The 26,074-nt window shown below is 55.0% G+C and overlaps 1 protein-coding gene across 1 annotated transcript in view; it reads right to left on the reverse strand.

Moving 5' to 3' along the window:
* Positions 1–26,074, reverse strand: part of LOC121273469 (kin of IRRE-like protein 1) — a 115,721-nt gene that overhangs the window by 27,491 nt on the left and 62,156 nt on the right. Inside the window, exons 3-4 of the mRNA XM_041180631.1 lie at positions 22,453–22,601; positions 17,696–17,823 (exon numbers count right to left, since the gene is read on the reverse strand). Coding sequence (XP_041036565.1) covers positions 17,696–17,823; positions 22,453–22,601 — 277 coding nt within the window. The remainder of the gene's footprint in view (positions 1–17,695; positions 17,824–22,452; positions 22,602–26,074) is intronic.

Here is a 26,074-nt window from a genome sequence, read left to right on the forward strand (position 1 = left end):
CAGGCTCAGAGAGAGAGAGAGAGACAGGGGTCAGAGAGAGAGAGAGAGACAGAGGTCAGAGAGAAACAGGGGTCAGAGAGAGAGAGACAGTGGTCAGTGAGATAGAGAGAGACAGGGGTCAGAGAGAGAGAGACAGTGGTCAGTGAGATAGAGAGATACAGGTGTCAGAGAGAGAGACAGTGGTCAGAGAAAGAGAGAGAGAGAGAGACAGGGGTCAGAGAAAGAGAGCCAGGGGTCAGAGAGAGAGAAAGAGAGGGACAGGGTGTCAAAGAGAGAGACAGGGGTCAGAGAGAGAGAGAGACATGGGTCAGAGAGAGAGAGAGACAGGGGTCAGAGAGATAGGGACAGGGGTCAGAGAGAGAGAGAGACAGGGGTCAGAGAGAGAGAGACAGTGGTCAGGTAGAGAGAGAGATAGGGGTCAGGTAGAGAGAGAGACAGGGGTCAGAGAGATAGAGAGAGACAGGGGTCAGAGAGAGAGAGACAGGGGTTAGAGAGAGAGAGACAGTGGTCAGAGAGAGAGAGATAGAGGTCAGAGAGAGAGAGACAGGGGTCAGAGAGAGAGAGAGAGAGATAGGGGTCAGAGAGAGAGAGACAGGGGTCAGAGAGAGAGAGACAGGGGTCAGAGAGAGAGAGAGACAGGGGTCAGAGAGAGAGAGACAGGGGTCAGAGAGAGAGAGAGAGAGAGACAGGGGTCAGAGAGAGAGAGACAGGGGTCAGAGAGAGAGAGAGATAGGGGTCAGAGAGAGAGACAGGGGTCAGAGAGAGAGAGGGTTCAGAGAGAGAGAGAGACAGGGGTCAGAGAGAGAGAGAGAGAGGGGTCAGAGAGAGAGAGAGAGACAGGGGTCAGAGAGAGAGAGAGACAGGGGTCAGAGAGAGAGAGAGACAGGGGTCAGAGAGAGAGAGAGACAGGGTCAGAGAGAGAGAGAGAGAGACAGTGGTCAGAGAGAGACGGGACAGAGAGAGACGGGTCAGAGAGAAAGACGCGTCAGAGAGAGAGAAAGACAGGGGTCAGAGAGAGAGAGACAGGGGTCAGAGAGAGACAGTGGTCAGAGAGAGAGAAAGACAGGGGTCAGAGAGAGAGAGAGACAGGGGTCAGAGAGAGAGAGAGAGACAGGGGTCAGAGAGATAGAGAGAGACAGGGGTCAGAGAGAGAGAGACAGGGGTTAGAGAGAGAGAGACAGTGGTCAGAGAGAGAGAGATAGAGGTCAGAGAGAGAGAGACAGGGGTCAGAGAGAGAGAGAGATAGGGGTCAGAGAGAGAGATAGGGGTCAGAGAGAAAGAGAGACAGGGTCAGAGAGAGAGAGAGAGATGCAGTGGTCAGAGAGAGACGGGACAGAGAGAGACGGGTCAGAGAGAAAGACGCGTCAGAGAGAGAGAAAGACAGGGGTCAGAGAGAGAGAGACAGGGGTCAGAGAGAGAGAGACAGGGGTCAGAGAGAGAGAGACAGGGGTCAGAGAGAGAGTGACAGTGGTCAGGTAGAGAGAGAGTCAGGGGTCAGAGAGACAGAGAGACAGAGGTCAGAGAGAGAGAGAGCCAGGGGTCAGAGAGAGAGAAAGAGAGGGACAGGGTGTCAAAGAGAGAGACAGGGGTCAGAGAGAGAGAGAGAGACAGGGGTCAGAGAGAGAGAGAGACAGGGGTCAGAGAGAGAGAGAGAGAGACAGGGGTCAGAGAGAGAGAGACAGGGGTCAGAGAGATAGAGAGAGACAGGGGTCAGAGAGAGAGAGACAGGGGTCAGAGAGAGAGAGAGATAGGGGTCAGAGAGAGAGAAAGACAGGGGTCAGAGAGAGAGAGACAGGGGTCAGAGAGAGAGAGAGATAGGGGTCAGAGAGAGAGAGAGACAGGGGTCAGAGAGAGAGAGACAGGGGTCAGATAGGGAGAGAGAGACAGGGGTCAGAGAGAGAGAAAGACAGGGGTCAGAGAGAGAGAGCGAGAGACAGGGGTCAGATAGGGAGAGAGAGACAGGGGTCAGAGAGAGAGAGAGAGAGACAGGGGTCAGAGAGAGAGAGAGACAGGGGTCAGAGAGAGAGAGACAGGGGTCAGAGAGAGAGAGAGAGAGACAGGGGTCAGAGAGAGAGAGAGAGAGACAGGGGTCAGAGAGAGAGAGAGAGACAGGGGTCAGAGAGAAAGAGAGAGACAGGGGTCAGAGAGAGAGAGAGAGACAGGGGTCAGAGAGAAAGAGAGAGACAGGGGTCAGAGAGAGAGAGAGAGAGACAGGGGTCAGAGAGAGAGAGAGAGAGAGAGACAGGGGTCAGAGAGAGAGAGAGAGAGACAGGGGTCAGAGAGAAAGAGAGAGACAGGGGTCAGAGAGAGAGAGAGAGAGACAGGGGTCAGAGAGAGAGAGAGAGAGAGAGACAGGGGTCAGAGAGAGAGAGAGAGACAGGGGTCAGAGAGAGAGAGAGAGAGAGAGACAGGGGTCAGAGAGAGAGAGAGACAGGGGTCAGAGAGAGAGAGAGAGAGACAGGGGTCAGAGAGAAAGAGAGAGACAGGGGTCAGAGAGAGAGAGAGAGAGACAGGGGTCAGAGAGAAAGAGAGAGACAGGGGTCAGAGAGAGAGAGAGAGAGACAGGGGTCAGAGAGAGAGAGAGAGAGAGAGACAGGGGTCAGAGAGAGAGAGAGAGAGACAGGGGTCAGAGAGAGAGAGAGAGAGAGAGACAGGGGTCAGAGAGAGAGAGAGACAGGGGTCAGAGAGAGAGAGAGAGAGACAGGGGGTCAGAGAGAAAGAGAGAGACAGGGGTCAGAGAGAGAGAGAGAGAGACAGGGGTCAGAGAGAGAGAGAGAGAGACAGGGGTCAGAGAGAGAGAGAGACAGGGGTCAGAGAGAGAGAGAGAGACAGGGGTCAGAGAGAGAGAGAGAGAGACAGGGGTCAGAGAGAGAGAGAGAGAGACAGGGGTCAGAGAGAGAGAGAGAGAGAGAGACAGGGGTCAGAGAGAGAGAGAGACAGGGGTCAGAGAGAGAGAGAGAGACAGGGGTCAGAGAGAAAGAGAGAGACAGGGGTCAGAGAGAGAGAGAGAGAGACAGGGGTCAGAGAGAGAGAGAGAGAGACAGGGGTCAGAGAGAGAGAGAGACAGGGGTCAGAGAGAGAGAGAGACAGGGGTCAGAGAGAGAGAGAGAGAGAGACAGGGGTCAGAGAGAGAGAGAGACAGGGGTCAGAGAGAGAGAGAGACAGGGGTCAGAGAGAGAGAGAGAGAGAGACAGGGGTCAGAGAGAGAGAGAGAGACAGGGGTCAGATAGGGAGAGAGAGAGAGAGACAGGGGTCAGAGAGAGAGAGAGGGAGACAGGGGTCAGATAGGGAGAGAGAGAGAGGGACAGGGGTCAGAGAGAGAGAGAGAGACAGGGGTCAGATAGGGAGAGAGAGAGAGAGACAGGGGTCAGAGAGAGAGAGAGAGAGACAGGGGTCAGATAGGGAGAGAGAGAGAGGGACAGGGGTCAGAGAGAGAGAGAGAGAGACAGGGGTCAGAGAGAGAGAGAGGGAGACAGGGGTCAGATAGGGAGAGAGAGAGAGGGACAGGGGTCAGAGAGAGAGAGAGGGAGACAGGGGTCAGATAGGGAGAGAGAGAGAGGGACAGGGGTCAGAGAGAGAGAGAGGGAGACAGGGGTCAGATAGGGAGAGAGAGAGAGAGACAGGGGTCAGAGAGAGAGAGAGGGAGACAGGGGTCAGAGAGAGAGAGAGACAGGGGTCAGAGAGAGAGAGAGAGAGACAGGGGTCAGAGAGAGAGAGAGAGAGACAGGGGTCAGAGAGAGAGAGAGGGAGACAGGGGTCAGATAGGGAGAGAGAGAGAGGGACAGGGGTCAGAGAGAGAGAGAGACAGGGGTCAGAGAGAGAGAGAGAGAGACAGGGGTCAGAGAGAGAGAGAGAGACAGGGGTCAGAGAGAGAGAGAGAGAGAGACAGGGGTCAGAGAGAGAGAGATAGGGGTCAGAGAGAGAGATAGGGGTCAGAGAGAAAGAGAGACAGGGTCAGAGAGAGAGAGAGAGATGCAGTGGTCAGAGAGAGACGGGACAGAGAGAGACGGGTCAGAGAGAAAGACGCGTCAGAGAGAGAGAAAGACAGGGGTCAGAGAGAGAGAAAGACAGGGGTCAGAGAGAGAGAGACAGGGGTCAGAGAGAGAGAGAGACAGGGGTCAGAGAGAGAGAAAGACAGGGGTCAGAGAGAGAGAGACAGGGGTCAGAGAGAGAGAGACAGGGGTCAGAGAGAGAGAAAGACAGGGGTCAGAGAGAGAGAGACAGGGGTCAGAGAGAGAGAGACAGAGGTCAGAGAGAGAGAGAGCCAGGGGTCAGAGAGAGAGAGAGGGAGACAGGGGTCAGATAGGGAGAGAGAGAGAGAGACAGGGGTCAGAGAGAGAGAGAGAGACAGGGGTCAGAGAGAGAGAGAGAGAGGGACAGGGGTCAGAGAGAGAGAGAGACAGGGGTCAGAGAGAGAGAGAGGGAGACAGGGGTCAGAGAGAGAGAGAGAGAGGGACAGGGGTCAGAGAGAGAGAGACAGGGGTCAGAGAGAGAGAGACAGAGGTCAGAGAGAGAGAGAGACAGGGGTCAGAGAGAGAGAGAGAGAGGGACAGGGGTCAGAGAGAGAGAGAGGGAGACAGGGGTCAGATAGGGAGAGAGAGAGAGAGACAGGGGTCAGAGAGAGAGAGAGAGACAGGGGTCAGAGAGAGAGAGAGAGAGGGACAGGGGTCAGAGAGAGAGAGAGACAGGGGTCAGAGAGAGAGAGAGGGAGACAGGGGTCAGAGAGAGAGAGAGAGAGGGACAGGGGTCAGAGAGAGAGAGAGGGAGACAGGGGTCAGAGAGAGAGAGAGAGAGAGACAGGGGTCAGAGAGAGAGAGAGGGAGACAGGGGTCAGAGAGAGAGAGAGAGAGGGACAGGGGTCAGAGAGAGAGAGAGAGAGGGACAGGGGTCAGAGAGAGAGAGAGAGACAGGGGTCAGAGAGAGAGAGAGAGAGACAGGGGTCAGAGAGAGAGAGACAGGGGTCAGAGAGAGAGAGAGAGAGACAGGGGTCAGAGAGAGAGAGACAGGGGTCAGAGAGAGAGAGACAGGGGTCAGAGAGAGAGAGAGACAGGGGTCAGAGAGAGAGAGAGAGAGAGACAGGGGTCAGAGAGAGAGAGAGACAGGGGTCAGAGAGAGAAAGAGAGAGACAGGGGTCAGATAGGGAGAGAGAGAGAGGGACAGGGGTCAGAGAGAGAGAGAGAAAGGGTCAGAGAGAGAGAGAGACAGGGGTCAGATAGGGAGAGAGAGAGAGGGACAGGGGTCAGAGAGAGAGAGAGACAGGGGTCAGATAGGGAGAGAGAGAGAGGGACAGGGGTCAGAGAGAGAGAGAGAGACAGGGGTCAGATAGGGAGAGAGAGAGAGAGACAGGGGTCAGAGAGAGAGAGAGAGAGACAGGGGTCAGAGAGAGAGAGAGACAGGGGTCAGAGAGAGAGAGAGACAGGGGTCAGAGAGAGAGAGAGAGAGGGACAGGGGTCAGAGAGAGAGAGAGACAGGGGTCAGAGAGAGAGAGAGAGAGACAGGGGTCAGAGAGAGAGAGAGACAGGGGTCAGAGAGAGAGAGAGAGAGACAGGGGTCAGAGAGAGAGAGAGACAGGGGTCAGAGAGAGAGAGAGAGACAGGGGTCAGAGAGAGAGAGACAGGGGTCAGAGAGAGAGAGAGAGACAGGGGTCAGATAGGGAGAGAGAGAGAGAGACAGGGGTCAGAGAGAGAGAGAGACAGGGGTCAGAGAGAGAGAGAGAGACAGGGGTCAGAGAGAGAGAGAGACAGGGGTCAGAGAGAGAGAGAGACAGGGGTCAGAGAGAGAGAGAGGGAGAGAGACAGGGGTCAGAGAGAGAGAGAGAGAGAGACAGGGGTCAGAGAGAGAGAGAGACAGGGGTCAGAGAGAGAGCCACGGATCAGAGAGAGAGCCAGGGGTCAGAGGGAGGGACAGGGGTCAGAGGGAGAGCCACGGATCAGAGAGAGAGCCAGGGGTCAGAGGGAGGGACAGGGGTCAGAGGGAGGGACAGGGGTCAGAGGGAGAGGGACGGGGTCAGAGAGAGGGAGACAGGTCAGAGAGAGAGAGAGAGAGAGAGACAGACAGACAGGGGTCAGAGGGAGGGACAGGGGTCAGAGAGGGCGGGACAGGGGTCAGAGAGAGGGACAGGGGTCAGAGAGAGAGCCACGGATCAGAGAGAGAGCCAGGGGTCAGAGGGAGGGACAGGGGTCAGAGGGAGGGACAGGGGTCAGAGGGAGGGACAGGGGTCAGAGGGAGAGCCACGGATCAGAGAGAGAGCCAGGGGTCAGAGGGAGGGACAGGGGTCAGAGAGAGAGCCACGGATCAGAGAGAGAGCCAGGGGTCAGAGGGAGGGACAGGGGTCAGAGAGAGAGCCAGGGGTCAGAGGGAGGGACAGGGGTCAGAGAGAGAGCCACGGATCAGAGAGAGAGCCAGGGGTCAGAGGGAGGGACAGGGGTCAGAGAGAGAGACAGGGGTCAGAGGGAGGGACAGGGGTCAGAGAGAGAGCCACGGATCAGAGAGAGAGCCAGGGGTCAGAGGGAGGGACAGGGGTCAGAGGGAGAGCCACGGATCAGAGAGAGAGCCAGGGGTCAGAGGGAGGGACAGGGGTCAGAGAGAGAGCCAGGGGTCAGAGGGAGGGACAGGGGTCAGAGGGAGGGCCAGGGGTCAGAGGGAGGGACAGGGGTCAGAGGGAGACAATCCCAGGGACAGCCCACACCCTATCGTTCACCCCACCCTATTGTCCCCACCCCTCACCATATCACATCGCCACCCTGCACCCTATTAACCCCTTACCTCTCTCGTTATCACCCCCCCATCTTTCCCCCTATGGTTACACTGCCCCTCACCTTATCGCTCCCCACCCTATCGCCCCCACCCCATCGTCCCCTCACCCTAACCCAATGCCCCCCCGCCACTCACCCTGTTGCCCTCCCACCCCTCATCTTTTACCCTCGCTAGCACTCACTCCATTACCCTCTCTACCCCTCACTCCCATTACCCTCTCTACCCCACACTCCCATTACCCTCTCTACCCTTCACTCCATTATCCTCTCTTCCCCTCACTCCATTACCCTCTCTACCCTTCACTCCATTACCCTCTCTACCCTTCACTCCATTATCCTCTCTACCCCTCACTCCATTACCCTCTCTACCCTTCACTCCATTACCCTCTCTTCCCCTCACTCCATTACCCTCTCTTCCCCTCACTCCATTACCCTCTCTACCCCTCACTCCCATTACCCTCTCTACCCTTCACTCCATTATCCTCTCTACCCCTCACTCCATTACCCTCTCTACCCCTCACTCCCATTACCCTCTCTACCCCTCACTCCCATTACCCTCTCTACCCTTCACTCCATTACCCTCTCTACCCTTCACTCCATTACCCTCTCTACCCCTCACTCCCATTACCCTCTCTACCCTTCACTCCATTACCCTCTCTACCCCTCACTCCCATTACCCTCACTACCACTCACTCCATTACCCTCTCTACCCCTCACTCCCATTACCCTCTCTACCCTTCACTCCATTATCCTCTCTACCCCTCACTCCATTACCCTCTCTACCCCTCACTCCCATTACCCTCACTACCACTCACTCCATTACCCTCTCTACCCCTCACTCCCATTACCCTCTCTACCCCTCACTCCCATTACCCTCTCTACCCTTCACTCCATTACCCTCTCTACCCTTCACTCCATTACCCTCTCTACCCCTCACTCCCATTACCCTCTCTACCCTTCACTCCATTACCCTCTCTACCCTTCACTCCATTACCCTCTCTACCCCTCACTCTCATTACCCTCTCTACCCTTCACTCCATTATCCTCTCTACCCCTCACTCCATTACCCTCTCTACACTTCACTCCATTACCCTCTCTACCCCTCACTCTCATTACCCTCTCTACCCCTCACTCCATTACCCTCTCTACCCCTCACTCCATTACCCTCTCTACCCTTCACTCCATTACACTCTCTACCCCTCACTCCATTACCCTCTCTACCCCTCACTCCCATTACCCTCTCTACCCCTCACTCCCATTACCCTCTCTACCCCTCACTCCCATTACCCTCTCTACCCCTCACTCCCATTACCCTCTCTACCCTTCACTCCATTATCCTCTCTACCCCTCACTCCATTACCCTCTCTACCCCTCACTCCCATTACCCTCTCTACCCTTCACTCCATTACCCTCTCTACCCTTCACTCCATTACCCTCTCTACCCCTCACTCCCATTACCCTCTCTACCCTTCACTCCATTACCCTCTCTACCCCTCACTCCCATTACCCTCACTACCACTCACTCCATTACCCTCTCTACCCCTCACTCTCATTACCCTCTCTACCCTTCACTCCATTACCCTCTCTACCCCTCACTCCCATTACCCTCACTACCACTCACTCCATTACCCTCTCTACCCCTCACTCTCATTACCCTCTCTACCCTTCACTCCATTATCCTCTCTACCCCTCACTCCATTACCCTCGCTACCACTCACTCCATTACCCTCTCTACCCCTCACCCCCATTACCCTCTCTACCCCTCACTCCATTACCCTCTCTACACTTCACTCCATTACCCTCTCTACCCCTCACTCTCATTACCCTCTCTACCCCTCACTCCATTACCCTCTCTACCCCTCACTCCATTACCCTCGCTACCACTCACTCCATTACCCTCTCTACCCCTCACTCCATTACCCTCTCTACCCTTCACTCCATTACCCTCTCTACACTTCACTCCATTACCCTCTCTACCCCTCACTCCCATTACCCTCACTACCACTCACTCCATTACCCTCTCTACCCCTCACTCTCATTACCCTCTCTACCCCTCACTCCATTACCCTCTCTACCCCTCACTCCATTACCCTCGCTACCACTCACTCCATTACCCTCTCTACCCCTCACTCCATTACCCTCTCTACCCTTCACTCCATTACCCTCTCTACCCCAAAACTCCCATTACCCTCTCTACCCCACACTCCCATTACCCTCTCTACTCCTCACTTCATTACTCTCTCTACCCCTCACTCCATTACCCTCTCTATCCCTCACTCCCATTACCCTCTCTACCCTTCACTCCATTACCCTCTCTACCCCTCACTCCATTACCCTCTCTACCCCTCACTCCCATTACCCTCTCTACCCTTCACTCCATTACCCTCTCTACCCCTCACTCCATTACCCTCTCTACCCCTCACTCCCATTACCCTCTCTACCCCTCACTCCATTACCCTCTCTACCCCTCACTCCCATTAACCTCTCTACCCCACACTCCCATTACCCTCTCTACCCTTCACTCCATTATCCTCTCTACCCCTCACTCCATTACCCTCTCTACCCCTCACTCCCATTACCCTCTCTACCCCTCACTCCCATTACCCTCTCTACCCTTCACTCCATTACCCTCTCTACCCTTCACTCCATTACCCTCTCTACCCCTCACTCCCATTACCCTCTCTACCCTTCACTCCATTACCCTCTCTACCCCTCACTCCCATTACCCTCACTACCACTCACTCCATTACCCTCTCTACCCCTCACTCTCATTACCCTCTCTACCCTTCACTCCATTACCCTCTCTACACTTCACTCCATTACCCTCTCTACCCCTCACTCCCATTACCCTCACTACCACTCACTCCATTACCCTCTCTACCCCTCACTCTCATTACCCTCTCTACCCCTCACTCCATTACCCTCTCTACCCCTCACTCCATTACCCTCGCTACCACTCACTCCATTACCCTCTCTACCCCTCACTCTCATTACCCTCTCTACCCCTCACTCCATTACCCTCTCTACCCCTCACTCCCATTACCCTCACTACCACTCACTCCATTACCCTCTCTACCCCTCACTCCATTACCCTCTCTACCCTTCACTCCATTACCCTCTCTACCCTCACTCCATTACCCTCTCTACCCCTCACTCCATTACCCTCACTACCACTCACTCCATTACCCTCTCTACCCTCACTCTCATTACCCTCTCTACCCCTCACTCCATTACCCTCTCTACCCTCACTCCCATTACCCTCTCTACCCCTCACTCCATACCCTCTCTACACTCACTCCATTACCCTCTCTACCCCTTCACTCCATTCACCCTCTCTACCCCTCACTTCCATTACCCTCTCTACCCTCACTCCATTACCCTCTCTACCCCTCACTCCATTACCCTCGCTACCACTCACTCCATTACCCTCTCTACCCCTCACTCCATTACCCTCTCTACCCTTCACTCCATTTACCCTCTCTACCCCAAAACTCCCATTACCCTCTCTACCCCACACTCCCATTACCCTCTCTACTCCTCACTTCATTACTCTCTCTACCCCTCACTCCATTACCCTCTCTATCCCTCACTCCCATTACCCTCTCTACCCTTCACTCCATTACCCTCTCTACCCCTCACTCCATTACCCTCTCTACCCCTCACTCCCATTACCCTCTCTACCCTTCACTCCATTACCCTCTCTACCCCTCACTCCATTACCCTCTCTACCCCTCACTCCCATTACCCTCTCTACCCCTCACTCCATTACCCTCTCTACCCCTCACTCCCATTACCCTCTCTACCCTTCACTCCATTACCCTCTCTAACCCTCACTCCCATTACCCTCTCTACCCCTCACTCCCATTACCCTCTCTACCCTTCACTCCATTACCCTCTCTACCCCTCACTCCCATTACCCTCTCTACCCCTCACTCCCATTACCCTCTCTAACCTTCACTCCCATTACCCTCTCTAACCCTTCACTCCATTACCCTCTCTACCCCTCACTCCATTACCCTCTCTACCCCTCACTCCATTACCCTCTCTACCCCTCACTCCATTACCCTCTCTACCCCTCACGTCCATTACCCTCTCTACCCCTCATTCCCATTACCCTCTCTACCCCTCACTCCATTACCCTCTCTACCCCTCATTCCCATTACCCTCTCTACCCCTCACTCTCATTACCCTCTCTACCCCTCATTCCCATTACCCTCTCTACCCCTCACTCTCATTACCCTCTCTACCCCTCACTCCCATTACCCTCTCTACCCTCACTCCATTACCCTCTCTACCCCTCACTCCCATTACCCTCCCTACCCCTCACGTCCATTACCCTCTCTACCCCTCACTCCCATTACCCTCTCTAACCTTCACTCCCATTACCCTCTCTACCCTTCACTCCATTACCCTCTCTACCCCTCACTCCATTACCCTCTCTACCCTCACTCCATTACCCTCTCTACCCCCTCACTCCATTACCCTCTCTACCCCTCACTCCATTACCCTCTCTACCCCTCATTCCCATTACCCTCTCTACCCCTCACTCCATTACCCTCTCTACCCTCATTCCCATTACCCTCTCTACCCTTCACTCCATTACCCTCTCTACCCCTCATTCCCATTACCCTCTCTACCCTTCACTCCATTACCCTCTCTACCCCTCACTCCATTACCCTCTCTACCCTCACTCCATTACCCTCTCTACCCCTCACTCCATTACCCTCTCTACCCCTCACTCCATTACCCTCTCTACCCCTCATTCCCATTACCCTCTCTACCCCTCACTCCATTACCCTCTCTACCCCTCATTCCCATTACCCTCTCTACCCTCACTCTCATTACCCTCTCTACCCCTCATTCCCATTACCCTCTCTACCCCTCAACTCTCATTACCCTCTCTACCCCTCACTCCCATTACTCCTCTCTACCCCTCCTCCATTACCCTCTCTACCCCTCACTCCCATTACCCTCCCTACCCCTCACTCCATTACCTCTCTACCCTCACTCCCATTACCCTCTCTAACCTTCACTCCCATTACCCTCTCTACCCTTCACTCCATTACCCTCTCTACCTCACTCCAATTACCCCTCTCTAACCCCTCACTCCATTACCCTCTCTACCCCTCACTCCATTACCCTCTCTACCCTCACTCCATTACCCTCTCTACCCCTCAGTCCCATTACCCTCTACCCCTCACTCCATTACCCTCTCTACCCCTCATTCCATTACCCTCTCTACCTTCACTCCATTACCCTCTCTACCCCTCATTCTCCCATTACCCTCTCTACCCTCACTCCATTACCCTCTCTACCCCTCACTCCATTACCCCTCTTACCCCGTCACTCCTTTACCCTCTCTAGCCCTCACTCCCATTACCCTCTCTACCCCTCACTCCATTACCCTCTCTACTCCTCACTCCCATTACCCTCTCTACCCCTCACTCCATTACCCTCTCTACCCCTCACTCCATTACCCTCTCTACCCCTCATTCCCATTACCCTCTCTACCCCTCACTCCATTACCCTCTCTACCCCTCATTCCCATTACCCTCTCTACCCTTCACTCCATTACCCTCTCTACCCCTCACTCCATTACCCTCTCTACCCCTCACTCCATTACCCTCTCTACCCCTCACTCCATTACCCTCTCTACACTTCACTCCATTACCCTCTCTACCCCTCACTCCATTACCCTCGCTACCACTCACTCCATTACCCTCTCTACCCCTCACTCCATTACCCTCTCTACCCTTCACTCCATTACCCTCTCTACCCCAAAACTCCCATTACCCTCTCTACCCCACACTCCCATTACCCTCTCTACTCCTCACTTCATTACTCTCTCTACCCCTCACTCCATTACCCTCTCTATCCCTCACTCCCATTACCCTCTCTACCCTTCACTCCATTACCCTCTCTACCCTCACTCCAGTACCCTCTCTACCCCTCACTCCCATTAACCCTCTCTACCCTTCACTCCATTACCCTCTCTACCCCTCACTCCATTACCCTCTCTACCCCTCACTCCCATTACCCTCTCTACCCCTCACTCCATTACCCTCTCTACCCCTCACTCCCATTACCCTCTCTACCCTTCACTCCATTACCCTCTCTAACCCTCACTCCCATTACCCTCTCTACCCCTCACTCCCATTACCCTCTCTACCCTTCACTCCATTACCCTCTCTACCCCTCACTCCCATTACCCTCTCTACCCCTCACTCCCATTACCCTCTCTAACCTTCACTCCCATTACCCTCTCTACCCTTCACTCCATTACCCTCTCTACCCCTCACTCCATTACCCTCTCTACCCCTCACTCCATTACCCTCTCTACCCCTCACTCCATTACCCTCTCTACCCCTCACTCCATTACCCTCTCTACCCCTCATTCCCATTACCCTCTCTACCCCTCACTCCATTACCCTCTCTACCCCTCATTCCCATTACCCTCTCTACCCCTCACTCTCATTACCCTCTCTACCCCTCATTCCCATTACCCTCTCTACCCCTCACTCTCATTACCCTCTCTACCCCTCACTCCCATTACCCTCTCTACCCCTCACTCCATTACCCTCTCTACCCCTCACTCCCATTACCCTCCCTACCCCTCACTCCATTACCCTCTCTACCCCTCACTCCCATTACCCTCTCTAACCTTCACTCCCATTACCCTCTCTACCCTTCACTCCATTACCCTCTCTACCCCTCACTCCATTACCCTCTCTACCCCTCACTCCATTACCCTCTCTACCCCTCACTCCATTACCCTCTCTACCCCTCACTCCATTACCCTCTCTACCCCTCATTCCCATTACCCTCTCTACCCCTCACTCCATTACCCTCTCTACCCCTCATTCCCATTACCCTCTCTACCCTTCACTCCATTACCCTCTCTACCCCTCATTCCCATTACCCTCTCTACCCTTCACTCCATTACCCTCTCTACCCCTCACTCCATTACCCTCTCTACCCCTCACTCCATTACCCTCTCTACCCCTCACTCCATTACCCTCTCTACCCCTCACTCCATTACCCCTCTCTACCCCTCATTCCCATTACCCTCTCTACCCCTCACTCCATTACCCTCTCTACCCCTCATTCCCATTACCCTCTCTACCCCTCACTCTCATTACCCTCTCTACCCCTCATTCCCATTACCCTCTCTACCCCTCACTCTCATTACCCTCTCTACCCCTCACTCCCATTACCCTCTCTACCCCTCACTCCATTACCCTCTCTACCCCTCACTCCCATTACCCTCCCTACCCCTCACTCCATTACCCTCTCTACCCCTCACTCCCATTACCCTCTCTAACCTTCACTCCCATTACCCTCTCTACCCTTCACTCCATTACCCTCTCTACCCCTCACTCCATTACCCTCTCTACCCCTCACTCCATTACCCTCTCTACCCCTCACTCCATTACCCTCTCTACCCCTCACTCCATTACCCTCTCTACCCCTCATTCCCATTACCCTCTCTACCCCTCACTCCATTACCCTCTCTACCCCTCATTCCCATTACCCTCTCTACCCTTCACTCCATTACCCTCTCTACCCCTCATTCCCATTACCCTCTCTACCCTTCACTCCATTACCCTCTCTACCCCTCACTCCATTACCCTCTCTACCCCTCACTCCATTACCCTCTCTACTCCTCACTCCCATTACCCTCTCTACCCCTCACTCCATTACCCTCTCTACTCCTCACTCCCATTACCCTCTCTACCCCTCACTCCATTACCCTCTCTACCCCTCACTCCATTACCCTCTCTACCCCTCATTCCCATTACCCTCTCTACCCCTCACTCCATTACCCTCTCTACCCCTCATTCCCATTACCCTCTCTACCCTTCACTCCATTACCCTCTCTACCCCTCACTCCATTACCCTCTCTACCCCTCACTCCATTACCCTCTCTACCCCTCACTCCATTACCCTCTCTACCCCTCACTCCATTACCCTCTCTACCCCTCATTCCCATTACCCTCTCTACCCCTCACTCCATTACCCTCTCTACCCCTCATTCCCATTACCCTCTCTACCCCTCACTCTCATTACCCTCTCTACCCCTCATTCCCATTACCCTCTCTACCCCTCACTCTCATTACCCTCTCTACCCCTCACTCCCATTACCCTCTCTACCCCTCACTCCATTACCCTCTCTACCCCTCACTCCCATTACCCTCCCTACCCCTCACTCCATTACCCTCTCTACCCCTCACTCCCATTACCCTCTCTAACCTTCACTCCCATTACCCTCTCTACCCTTCACTCCATTACCCTCTCTACCCCTCACTCCATTACCCTCTCTACCCCTCACTCCATTACCCTCTCTACCCCTCACTCCATTACCCTCTCTACCCCTCACTCCATTACCCTCTCTACCCCTCATTCCCATTACCCTCTCTACCCCTCACTCCATTACCCTCTCTACCCCTCATTCCCATTACCCTCTCTACCCTTCACTCCATTACCCTCTCTACCCCTCATTCCCATTACCCTCTCTACCCTTCACTCCATTACCCCTCTCTACCCCTCACTCCATTACCCTCTCTACCCCTCACTCCATTACCCTCTCTACTCCTCACTCCCATTACCCTCTCTACCCCTCACTCCATTACCCTCTCTACTCCTCACTCCCATTACCCTCTCTACCCCTCACTCCATTACCCTCTCTACCCCTCACTCCATTACCCTCTCTACCCCTCATTCCCATTACCCTCTCTACCCCTCACTCCATTACCCTCTCTACCCCTCATTCCCATTACCCTCTCTACCCTTCACTCCATTACCCTCTCTACCCCTCACTCCATTACCCTCTCTACCCCTCACTCCATTACCCTCTCTACTCCTCACTCCCATTACCCTCTCTACCCCTCACTCCATTACCCTCTCTACTCCTCACTCCCATTACCCTCTCTACCCCTCATTCCCATTACCCTCTCTACCCCTCACTCCCATTACCCTCCCTACCCCTCACTCCATTACCCTCTCTACCCCTCACTCCATTACTCTCTGTACCCCTCACACCCATTACTCACTCCCCCCCCCCAGTCCACACAGACGCAAATGGAGGTCACAGAAAGGGTTAGAATTATGTAGTGTTTGAACTGCCCTATGTTCTCCTCCCCCCTTCCCCTCTCCTCCCCCGCCCCATCTCACCTCCTGAACTCTCCTTCCCTCCTCGCCCAACCCATTCCCTATCCTCCCTCCTCACCAGGGAGAGAGAGAGAGAATGAGAGAGAGAGAGAATGAGAGCGACAGAGAGAGCAAGACAGGCAGAGATAGAGCAAGAGAGAGAGTGTGAGAGGATGAGAGGGACAGAGTGAGATGGAGAAAGAGAGAGAACGAGAGCGAGAAAACGAGAAAGGGAGGGAAAGAAAGAGAGTGAGGAAGAGAGGCAGAGTGGGAGAGTGAGAGACCGAGAGGGAGGGTGAGAGAGAGAAAAAGAGAGAGAACGAGAGATGGAACAAGAGAAAGAAACCAAGAGACAGAGTGAGAGAGAGCACGAGGGAGAGATAGAGAGCAAACGAGAGAGAGAGAGAGCGAGCAAGGCAGAGACAAGAGTGACAGAGAGCGAGCAGTTGAGAGGCTGAGAGAGAGAGAGAGAGAGAACGAGAGAGGGTGTGACAGAGGGAGAGAACAAGAGGGAAAAATTGAGAGAGAAAGCGAGCGAAAGAAAGAGGGAGAAAAAGTGAGAGAGAGAGAAAGTAAGAGATAGAGAGACAGAGGGAGTGAGAGAGAGAGAGAAAGTAAGAGATAGAGAGACAGAGTGAGAGAGAGAGAGAGAAAGTAAGAGATAGAGAGACAGAGTGTGAGAGAGAGAGAGAAAGATTAAGAGATAGAGAGACAGGGAGTGAGAGAGAGAGAAAGTAAGAGATAGAGAGACAGAGTGAGAGAGAGAGAGAAAAATTAAGAGATAGAGAGACAGGGAGTGAGAGAGAGAGAAAGTAATAGATAGAGAGACAGAGGGAGTGAGAGAGAGAGAAAGTAATAGATAGAGAGACAGAGGGAGTGAGAGAGAGAGAAAGTAAGAGATAGAGAGACAGAGGGAGTGAGAGAGAGAGAAAGTAAGAGATAGAGAGACAGAGTGAGAGAGAGAGAGAGAAAGTAAGAGATAGAGAGACAGAGTGTGAGAGATAGAGAGAAAGATTAAGAGATAGAGAGACAGGGAGTGAGAGAGAGAGAAAGTAATAGATAGAGAGACAGAGGGAGTGAGAGAGAGAGAAAGTAAGAGATAGAGAGACAGAGTGAGAGAGAGAGAGAAAAATTAAGAGATAGAGAGACAGGGAGTGAGAGAGAGAGAAAGTAAGAGATAGAGAGACAGAGTGAGAGAGAGAGAGAGAAAAATTAAGAGATAGAGAGACAGGGAGTGAGAAAGAGAGAAAGTAATAGATAGACAGAGGGAGTGAGAGAGAGAGAAAGTAAGAGATAGAGAGACAGAGGGAGTGAGAGACAGAGTGAGAGAGAGAGAGAGAGAAAAATTAAGAGATAGAGAGACAGAGTGAGTGAGAGAGAGAGAAAAATTAAGAGATAAAGAGACAGGGAGTGAGAGAGAGAGGAGGAGTGAGAGAGAGAGAAAGTAAGAGATAGAGAGACAGAGGGAGTGAGAGAGACAGAGGGAGTGAGAGAGAGAGGAAGTAAGAGAGAGTGAGCGAGAGAGAGAGAGAGAGAGAGAGAGAGAGAGAGAGGCAGATAGTACCTGAACACAATGCCCCCATTCTCTCTCGATCCCGGCCTCATTCTCCACCTGCTCCCTGCAGGTTGCACCGGACAACCCCGTCGACTCGATCCACCTCCGGCGGCCTACTCCCCCGCTCACGCACACCCTCCCCCGTCGCCAACCCCTCCCCCCCCCCCACCCACCCAGCTCACCGCCCCACCCCTCTCTGCAGCCCCCTCGGCCTTAGCACCAGTGTGTGCCCCCGTACCATGTTCGATCCTTTCCTGGTCCAGGCCAGGGTGAGCGGAGGGTTTCCTGCCCAGACACAATTCAGCATGACACTGTCCCCCGTGTCGGCTGTGGTCATCTCAGGTTCCTCGACAACGCGGGGTCCGACTGTGAGAGAGAGAGAGAGAGAGATACAGAGGCAAAGAGAGAGGGAGAGGGAGAAACAGAGAGAGGTTAACGGTTTACAAATTCTTGTAGAAATCTATGCATTTCTCCGGTGTCCGTCCTTACCCGGTCTGGCCTACATGTGACTCCAGACCCACAGCAGCGTGGTTGCCTCTTAACTGCCCTGTGAAGTAGCCTATCCAACAAGCCTGCAATATACAGGAAGGCAAGGGGGCATTTAGGGATGGTTAATTAGTGCCCAGCCTTGCCAGTGATGCTCGGATCACACAAATGAATGAGAGAAAAGTCTCTCGTGTGGAACTTGAGCAAGAGCCTTCTGGTGAGCGCATTCTCTCCTGTCCATCAGCTCGTTTATGGCATTACAAAGCCGATGAGACCTTCGAGAAGTTCTCCAAAGGCTGGAGAGGGCTGCGGGACGCCCGGAGGCTGTGAAAGGCACAGGGAAAATGAATAAGGTTCACCAGACGCTTTCCCAGCCGAAATGTAGGGCTGAGTTCCACACACTCAGACTCACAGGATTGGAGGGGAGGGGGATTGGAGGGGAGGGGGATTGGAGGGGAGCGGGATGGGAGGAGAGGGGCTTGGGAGGAGAGGGGGATGGGAGGGGAGGGGGATGGGAGGAGAGGGGGATGGGCGGAGAGGGGGAATGGGAGGGGATGGGGATTGAGGGGAGGGGGATGGAGGGGAGAGGGATGGAGGGGGAAGGGGATTGGAGAGGGGTGGGGTTTGAAGGGAGGGGGATTTGGAGGGGGATTGGAGGGGGAGGGGGATTGGGAGGGGGATTGGAGGGAGAGGGGATCGGAGCGGAGGGGGATTGGAGGGTGAGGAGGTTGGCCGCGAGAGGGTTTGGAAGGGAGGAGATGAAAGGGAGGCGGTGTTGGAGGGGAAGGGGTATTGGAGGGGTGGGAGTTTAGAGGGGAGGGAATTTGGAGGGGAGGGAATTTAGTGGGGAGGGGGATTGGAGGAGAGAAGCAGTGGAGTGGAGTGAGCTTAGAGGGGAGCGAGTTTAGAGGGGAGCGAGTTTAGAGGGGAGGGGTTTGGAGGAGAGAAGGAGTGGAGGGGAGGGAATTTAGAGGGGAGGGAATTTAGAGGGGAGGGAATTTAGAGGGGGTTTGGAGGAGAGTAGGATTTGAGGGGAGGGGTGTTGGAGGGGAGCAAGGTTGGAGGGGAGGGAGTTTAGTGGGGGTGTTGGAGGAGAGGAGTGGAGGGGAGGGGTGTTGGAGGAAGGGACTTTAGAGGGGATGGAGTTTAGAGGGGAGGGTGGTTGGAGGAGAGTAGGATTGGAGGGTAGGGTTGTTGGAGTGGAGGGAGTTTAGAGGGGAGGTGAATTGGAGGAGAGTAGGATTGGAGGGTGGGGATGGAGGGGAGGGAGTATAGAAGGGAGGGGTTTGGAGGATAGAAGGATTGGAGGGTGAGTGGTTTGGAGGGGAGGGAGTTTAGACGGGAGGGAGTTTAGAGGGGGGGTTGGAAGAGAGTAGGATTGGAGGGGAGGGTTTTAGAGGGGAGGGTGTCGGAGAGGAGGGAGTTTAGAGGGGAGGGGGTTGGAGGAGAGTAGGAATGGAGGGTGAGGGTGTTGGATGGGGAGTAGGATTGGAGGGTGAGGGAGTTGCAGGGTGAGGGCGTTGGAGGGGAGGGAGTTTAGAGGGGCAGAGTTTGAAGGGGAGTAGGATTAAAGGCTGAGGGAGGTTGGAGGGCGAGGGAGTTGGAAGGGAGGGAGTTTAGAGGGGCGGGATTTGAAGGGGAGTAGGAATGGAGGGTGAGGGTGATGGGAGGAGAGTAGGATTGGAGGGGAGGGGTGTTGGAGCGTGGGGGGTTGGAGGTGAGTGATTTTGGAGGGGAGTAGGACTGGAGGGGAGTAGGATTGGAGGTTGAGGGGGTTGGATGGTGAGGGGTTTGGAGGTGAGGGAGCTTAGAGTGGAGTAGGATTGGAGGGGTGGGAGGTTGGAGGTGAGGGAGGTTAGACGGGCATGGTTTGGAGGGGAGCAGGATTGGAGGCTGAGGGTGTTGGAGGTGAGAGTTTAGAGGGGAGTGGTTCAGAGGGGAGTAGGATTGGAGAGTGAGGGGTTGGAGGGGAGGGAGTTTAGAGGGGAGGGTTTGGAGGGGAGTAGTATTGGAGGGTGAGGGGGTTGGAGGGTAAGGGGGTTGGAGGTGAGGGAGTTTAGTGGGGAGGGGGTTGGAGGGTGAGGGGGTTGGAGGTGAGGGAGTTTAGAGGGAGTGGTTTGAAGGGGAGTAGGATTGGAGGGTGAGGGGGTTGGAGGGTGAGGGAGTTGGAGGGTAAGGGGGTTGGAGGTGAGGGAGTTTAGAGGGGAGTAGGACTGGAGGGGAGTAGGATTGGAGGGTGAGGGGGTTGGGGGGGAGCAAGTTTAGAGGGGAGGGGGTTGGAAGGTGAGGGGGTTGGAGGTGAGGGAGTTTAGAGGGGAGTGGTTTAAAGGGGAGTAGGATTGGAGGGTAAGGGGGTTGGAGGTGAGGGAGTTTAGAGGGGAGTGAGTTTAGAAGGGAGGTTTTAGGGTGAGGGGGTTGGAGGGGAGTAGGATTGGAGGTTGAGGGGGTTGGAGGGTGAGGGGGTTGGAGGGGAGGGAGTTTAGAGGGGAGGTGGTTGGAGGGTCAGGGGTTGGAGGGTCAGGGGGTTCGAAGGTCAGGGATTTGGAGGGGAGTAGGATTGGAGGGTGAGGGGGATGGAGGGGAGGGAGTTTAGAGGGAGGGGATTGGAGGGTGAGGGTGTTGGAGGGTGAGGGGGTGGGAGGGTCAGGGGGTGGGAGGGTCAGGGGGTTGGAGGGTCAGGGGGTTGGAGGGGAGGGAGATTAGAGGGGAGGGTGTTGGAGGGTGATGGGGTTGGAGGATGAGGGGGTGGGAGGGTCAGGGGGTTGGAGGAGAGGGAGTTGGAGGGGAGGGAGTTTAGAGGGGAGGGGTTTGGAGGGGAGTAGGATTGGAGGGTGAGGGTGTTGGAGGGCAGTAGGATTGGAGGGTGAGTGGTTTGGAGGGTGAGGGCATTGGACGGTGAGGGGTTTAGAGGGTGAGGGGTGGGAGGGTCAGGGGGTTGGAGGGGAGGGAGTTCAGAGGGGAGTAGGATTGGTGGGTGAGGGGTTGCAGGGGAGTAGGATTAGAGGGTGAGGGTGTTGGAGGGGAGTAGGATTGGAGGTTGAGGGGGTTGGAGGGTGAGGGGGTTGGAGGGGAGGGAGTTTAGAGGGGAGGTGGTTGGAGGGTCAGGGGTTGGAGGGTCGGGGGTTTGAGGGTCAGGGGTTTGGAAGGGAGTAGGATTGGAGGGTGAGGGGTTGGAGGGGAGGGAGTTTAGAGGGAGGGGATTGGAGGGTGAGGGTGTTGGAGGGTCAGGGGGTGGGAGGGTCAGGGGGTTGGAGGGGAGGGAGGTGGAGGGGAGGGAGATTAGAGGGGAGGGGGTTGGAGGGTGATGGGGTTGGAGGATGAGGGGGTGGGAGGGTCAGGGGGTTGGAGGGGAGGGAGTTGGAGGGGAGGGTGTTTAGAGGGTAGGGGTTTGGAGGGGAGTAGGATTGGAGGGTGAGGGTGTTGGAGGGCAGTAGGATTGGAGGGTGAGGTGTTTAGAGGGTGAGGGGTGGGAGGGTCAGGGGGTTGGAGGGGAGGGAGTTCGGAAGGGAGTAGGATTGGTGGGTGAGGGGTTGCAGGGGAGGGAGTTTAGAGGGGAGGGCTTTGGAGGGGAGTAGGATTGGAGGGTGAGGGGGTTGGAGGGGAGGGAGTTGGAGGGGAGGGAGTTTAGAGGGGAGGAGTTTGGAGGGGAGTAGGATTGGAGGGTGAGGGGGTTGGAGGGTGAGGTGGTTGGCGGGTCAGGGAGTTGGAGGGGAGGGAGTTTAGAGGGGAGGGGTTTGGAGCGGAGTAGGATTGGAGGGTGAGGATGTTGGAGGGGAGGGAGTTTAGAGGGGAGTGGTTTGGAGGGGAGGGGTTTGGAGGGTGAGTGGGTTGGAGGGTGAGGGGTTGGAGGGGAGGGAGTTTAGAGGGGAGGGGTTTGGAGTGGAGTAGGATTGGAGGGTGAGGGGGTTGGAGGGGAGGGAGTTTAGAGGGGAGGTGTTTGGAGGGGAGTAGGATTGGAGGGTGAGGGGTTGGAGAGGAGGGAGTTTAGAGGGGCGGGGTTTGGAGTGGAGTAGGATTGGAGGGTGAGGGGGTTGGCGGGTCTGGGGGTTGGAGGGGAGGGAGTTTAGAGGGGAGGGAGTTTAGAGGGGAGTAGGATTGGAGGGTGAGGGGGTTGGAGGTTAGGGAATTTAGAGTGGATGGGTTTGGAGGGGAGTAGGATTGGAGGGTGAGGGGGTTGGAGGGGAGGGAGTTTAGAGGGGAGGGGTTTGGAGGGGAGGGGTTTGGAGGATGAGCAGATTGGAGGGTGAGGGGGTTGGAGGGGAGGGAGTTTAGAGGGGAGGAGTTTGGAGGGGAGTAGGATTGGAGGGTGAGCAGATTGGAGGGTGAGTGGTTGGAGGGGAGGGAGTTTAGGGGGAGGGGGTTGGAGGGGAGGGGTTTGGAGGGAGGGGTTTGGAGGGGAGGGGTTTGGAGGGTGAGCAGATTGGAGGGTGAGGGGGTTGGAGGGGAGGGAGTTTAGGGGGAGGGGGTTGGAGGGGAGGGGTTTGGGGAACGAGACTTTGCCACACTTACACTGAACATCAACCAAGGAGCTGACGTTGGTGCTGCCGACAGCATTTTCCACCTGACAGGACACGGCCTCGGTGAAGTAGCTGTGATCGACTGCAGTCTCGTACACACTGCCCCGAGCTCCATCAATGAGAACACCACCCTTCGCCCATCTGTGTGGGAAAGAGAGAGAGAGGGAGTGAGCAAGGAGGGAGAACGGGAGGCAGAGAGGTCGAGAAAGAGAGGGAGAACAAGGGGCAAGAGAGAGAAAAAGAGAGGAAGAGAGAGGGAGAACGAGAGGGGAAGAGAGAGAGAGAGAGAGAAGGGAAGAGAGGAAGAGAGAGAGAGAAGGGAAGAGAGGAAGAGAGAGAGAGAACGAGAGAGGAAGAGAGAGAGAGAGGGGAAGAGAGAGAGAGAACGAGAGGGGAAGAGAGAGAGAGAGGGGAAGAGAGAGAGAGAGAACGAGAGGGGAAGAGAGGAAGAGAGAGAGAGAACGAGAGAGGAAGAGAGAGAGAGAGAGAGAAGGGAAGAGAGGAAGAGAGAGAGAGAACGAGAGAGGAAGAGAGAGAGAGAGGGGAAGAGAGAGAGAGAACGAGAGGGGAAGAGAGAGAGAGAGAGAGAAGGGAAGAGAGGAAGAGAGAGAGAGAACGAGAGAGGAAGAGAGAGAGAGAAGGGAAGAGAGGAAGAGAGAGAGAGAACGAGAGAGGAAGAGAGAGAGAGAGAGAGAAGGGAAGAGAGGAAGAGAGAGAGAGAACGAGAGAGGAAGAGAGAGAGAGAGAGAGAAGGGAAGAGAGGAAGAGAGAGAGAGAACGAGAGAGGAAGAGAGAGAGAGAGGGGAAGAGAGAGAGAGAATGAGAGGGAAAGAGAGAGAGGAAGAGAGAGGGAGAACGAGAGAAGAAGAGAGGGGGGGAAGAGAGAGAGAACGAGAGGGGAAGAGAGAGAGAGAACGAGAGGGGAAGAAAGAGAGAGAGAGGGGAAGAGAGAGAACGAGAGAGGAAGAGAGAGAGAGAGAATGAGAGAGGAAGAGAGAGAAGGGGGAAGAGAGAGAGAGAACGAGAGGGGAAGAGAGAGAGAGAGAGAGGGGGGAAGAGAGAGAGAGAATGAGAGGGAAAGAGAGAGAGGAAGAGAGAGGGAGAATGAGAGAAGAAGAGAGGGGGGGAAGAGAGAGAGAACGAGAGGGGAAGAGAGAGAGAGAACGAGAGGGGAAGAAAGAGAGAGAACGAGAGAGGAAGAGAGAGAGAGAGAGAATGAGAGGGGAAGAGAGAGAGAGGGGAAGAGAGAGAGAACGAGAGAGGAAGAGAGAGAGAGAGAGAACGAGAGAGAGAGAGAGAGGGGAAGAGAGGGAGACAGCGAGACACAGAAATAGGAACTGGGAGGGAGAGCGAGAGAGACAGGGATAGAGACAGACAAACAAACACAGATGGGAACAGAGGGAGAGAGAAAGAGAGATGACAGAGAGAGACAGTGAAAAACTTAGACAGGCGGAGAGGTAGACAGACAGATAGAAGGGACAGAGGGAGAAAGAGAGAGAGAAAAAAACAACAACAGAGAAGGAGATGAGGGAGAGACAGAGAGAGAGAGACAGAAGGACAGAGAGAAATAAAGGGAGAAAGAGACAGAGAGAAGGACAGAGAGAGAGAAAGAGACAGAGAGAGGGAGAGAGAGAGTGACAGAAGGACAGAGAGAAATAAAGGGAGAAAGCGACAGGGAGAAGGACAGAGAGAGAGACAGAGAGAGGGAGAGAGAGAGAGAGACAGAGAGAAGGAGAGAGAGAGAGAGACAGAGAGAAGGACAGAGAGAGGGAGAAAGGGAGAGAGAAACAGCGACAGAGAGAGAGGTGGGGTAGAGAGACAAAGACTCAGAATGAGAGAGAGAGAGAGAGAGACAGAAAGAAAGAGAAACAGGAAGTGAGAGAGGGAGAAAGAAAGAGAGCAACAAGGAGGGAGATGCGGGAGAGACAGGGAGAGAGAGAGAGCGGGAAGGACAAAGAGAGAAAGAGAGAGAGAAAAAGAGAGAGACAGAGAGAAGGACAGAGAGGGACAAAGAAAGAAAGAGAGAGAAAGAATGAGATAAAGTGAAAGAAAGAGAGAGCAATAGAGTTGAGAAATTCCTTTCAAGTTGACAGTGCAACAAATTAAGTGGGTGCTAGGTTCCATGAGTGAGGAGCAAAATGGCCTCCTCAGGTTACTCTCTTCACAAAACTCCAAGGATCTCATGGAGCTTTCCTCTCAATCTGCCTGACAGTACTGGACGGTCAGTACTGAGGGAGTGCCGCACTGTCGGAGGGTCAGTACTGAGGGAGTGCTGCACTGTCGGAGGGTCAGTACTGAGGGAGTGCTGCACTGTCGGAGGGTCAGTACTGAGGGAGTGCTGCACTGTCGGAGGGTCAGTACTGAGGGAGTGCTGCACTGTCGGAGGGTCAGTACTGAGGGAGTGCTGCACTGTCGGAGGGTCAGTACTGAGGGAGTGCTGCACTGTCGGAGGGTCAGTACTGAGGGAGTGCTGCACTGTCGGAGGGTCAGTACTGAGGGAGTGCTGCAATGTCGGAGGGTCAGTACTGAGGGAGTGCTGCACTGTCGGAGGGTCAGTACTGAGGGAGTGCTGCACTGTCGGAGGGTCAGTACTGAGGGAGTGCTGCACTGTCGGAGGGTCAGTACTGAGGGAGCACCGCACTGTCGGAGGGTCAGTATTGAGGGAGTGCTGCACTGTCGGTGGGTCAGTACTGAGGGAGTGCAGCACTGTCGGAGGGTCAGTACTGAGGGAATGCTGCACTGTCGGAGGGTCAGTACTGAGGGAGTGCTGCACTGTCGGAGGGTCAATACTGAGGGAGCACCGCACTGTCGGAGGGTCAGTACTGAGGGAGTGCTGCACTGTCGGAGGGTCAGTACTGAGGGAGTGCTGCACTGTCGGAGGGTCAGTACTGAGGGAGTGCTGCACTGTCGGAGGGTGAGTACTGAGGGAGTGCTGCACTGTCGGAGGGTCAGTACTGAGGGAGTGCTGCACTGTCGGAGGGTCAGTACTGAGGGAGTGCTGCACTGTCGGAGGGTCAGTACTGAGGGAGTGCTGCACTGTCGGAGGGTCAGTACTGAGGGAGTGCTGCAATGTCGGAGGGTCAGTACTGAGGGAGTGCTGCACTGTCGGAGGGTCAGTACTGAGGGAGTGCTGCACTGTCGGAGGGTCAGTACTGAGGGAGTGCTGCACTGTCGGAGGGTCAGTACTGAGGGAGCACCGCACTGTCGGAGGGTCAGTATTGAGGGAGTGCTGCACTGTCGGTGGGTCAGTACTGAGGGAGTGCAGCACTGTCGGAGGGTCAGTACTGAGGGAATGCTGCACTGTCGGAGGGTCAGTACTGAGGGAGTGCTGCACTGTCGGAGGGTCAATACTGAGGGAGCACCGCACTGTCGGAGGGTCAGTACTGAGGGAGTGCTGCACTGTCGGAGGGTCAGTACTGAGGGAGTGCTGCACTGTCGGAGGGTCAGTACTGAGGGAGTGCTGCACTGTCGGAGGGTGAGTACTGAGGGAGTGCTGCACTGTCGGAGGGTCAGTACTGAGGGAGTGCTGCACTGTCGGAGGGTCAGTACCGAGGGAGTGCTGCACTGTCGGAGGGTCAGTAATGAGGGAATGCTGCACAGTCGGAGGGTCAGTA

The sequence above is a fragment of the Carcharodon carcharias genome, assembly GCF_017639515.1.
Source record: "Carcharodon carcharias isolate sCarCar2 chromosome 24 unlocalized genomic scaffold, sCarCar2.pri SUPER_24_unloc_1, whole genome shotgun sequence".
NCBI classification, from domain to species: Eukaryota; Metazoa; Chordata; class Chondrichthyes; order Lamniformes; family Lamnidae; genus Carcharodon; species Carcharodon carcharias.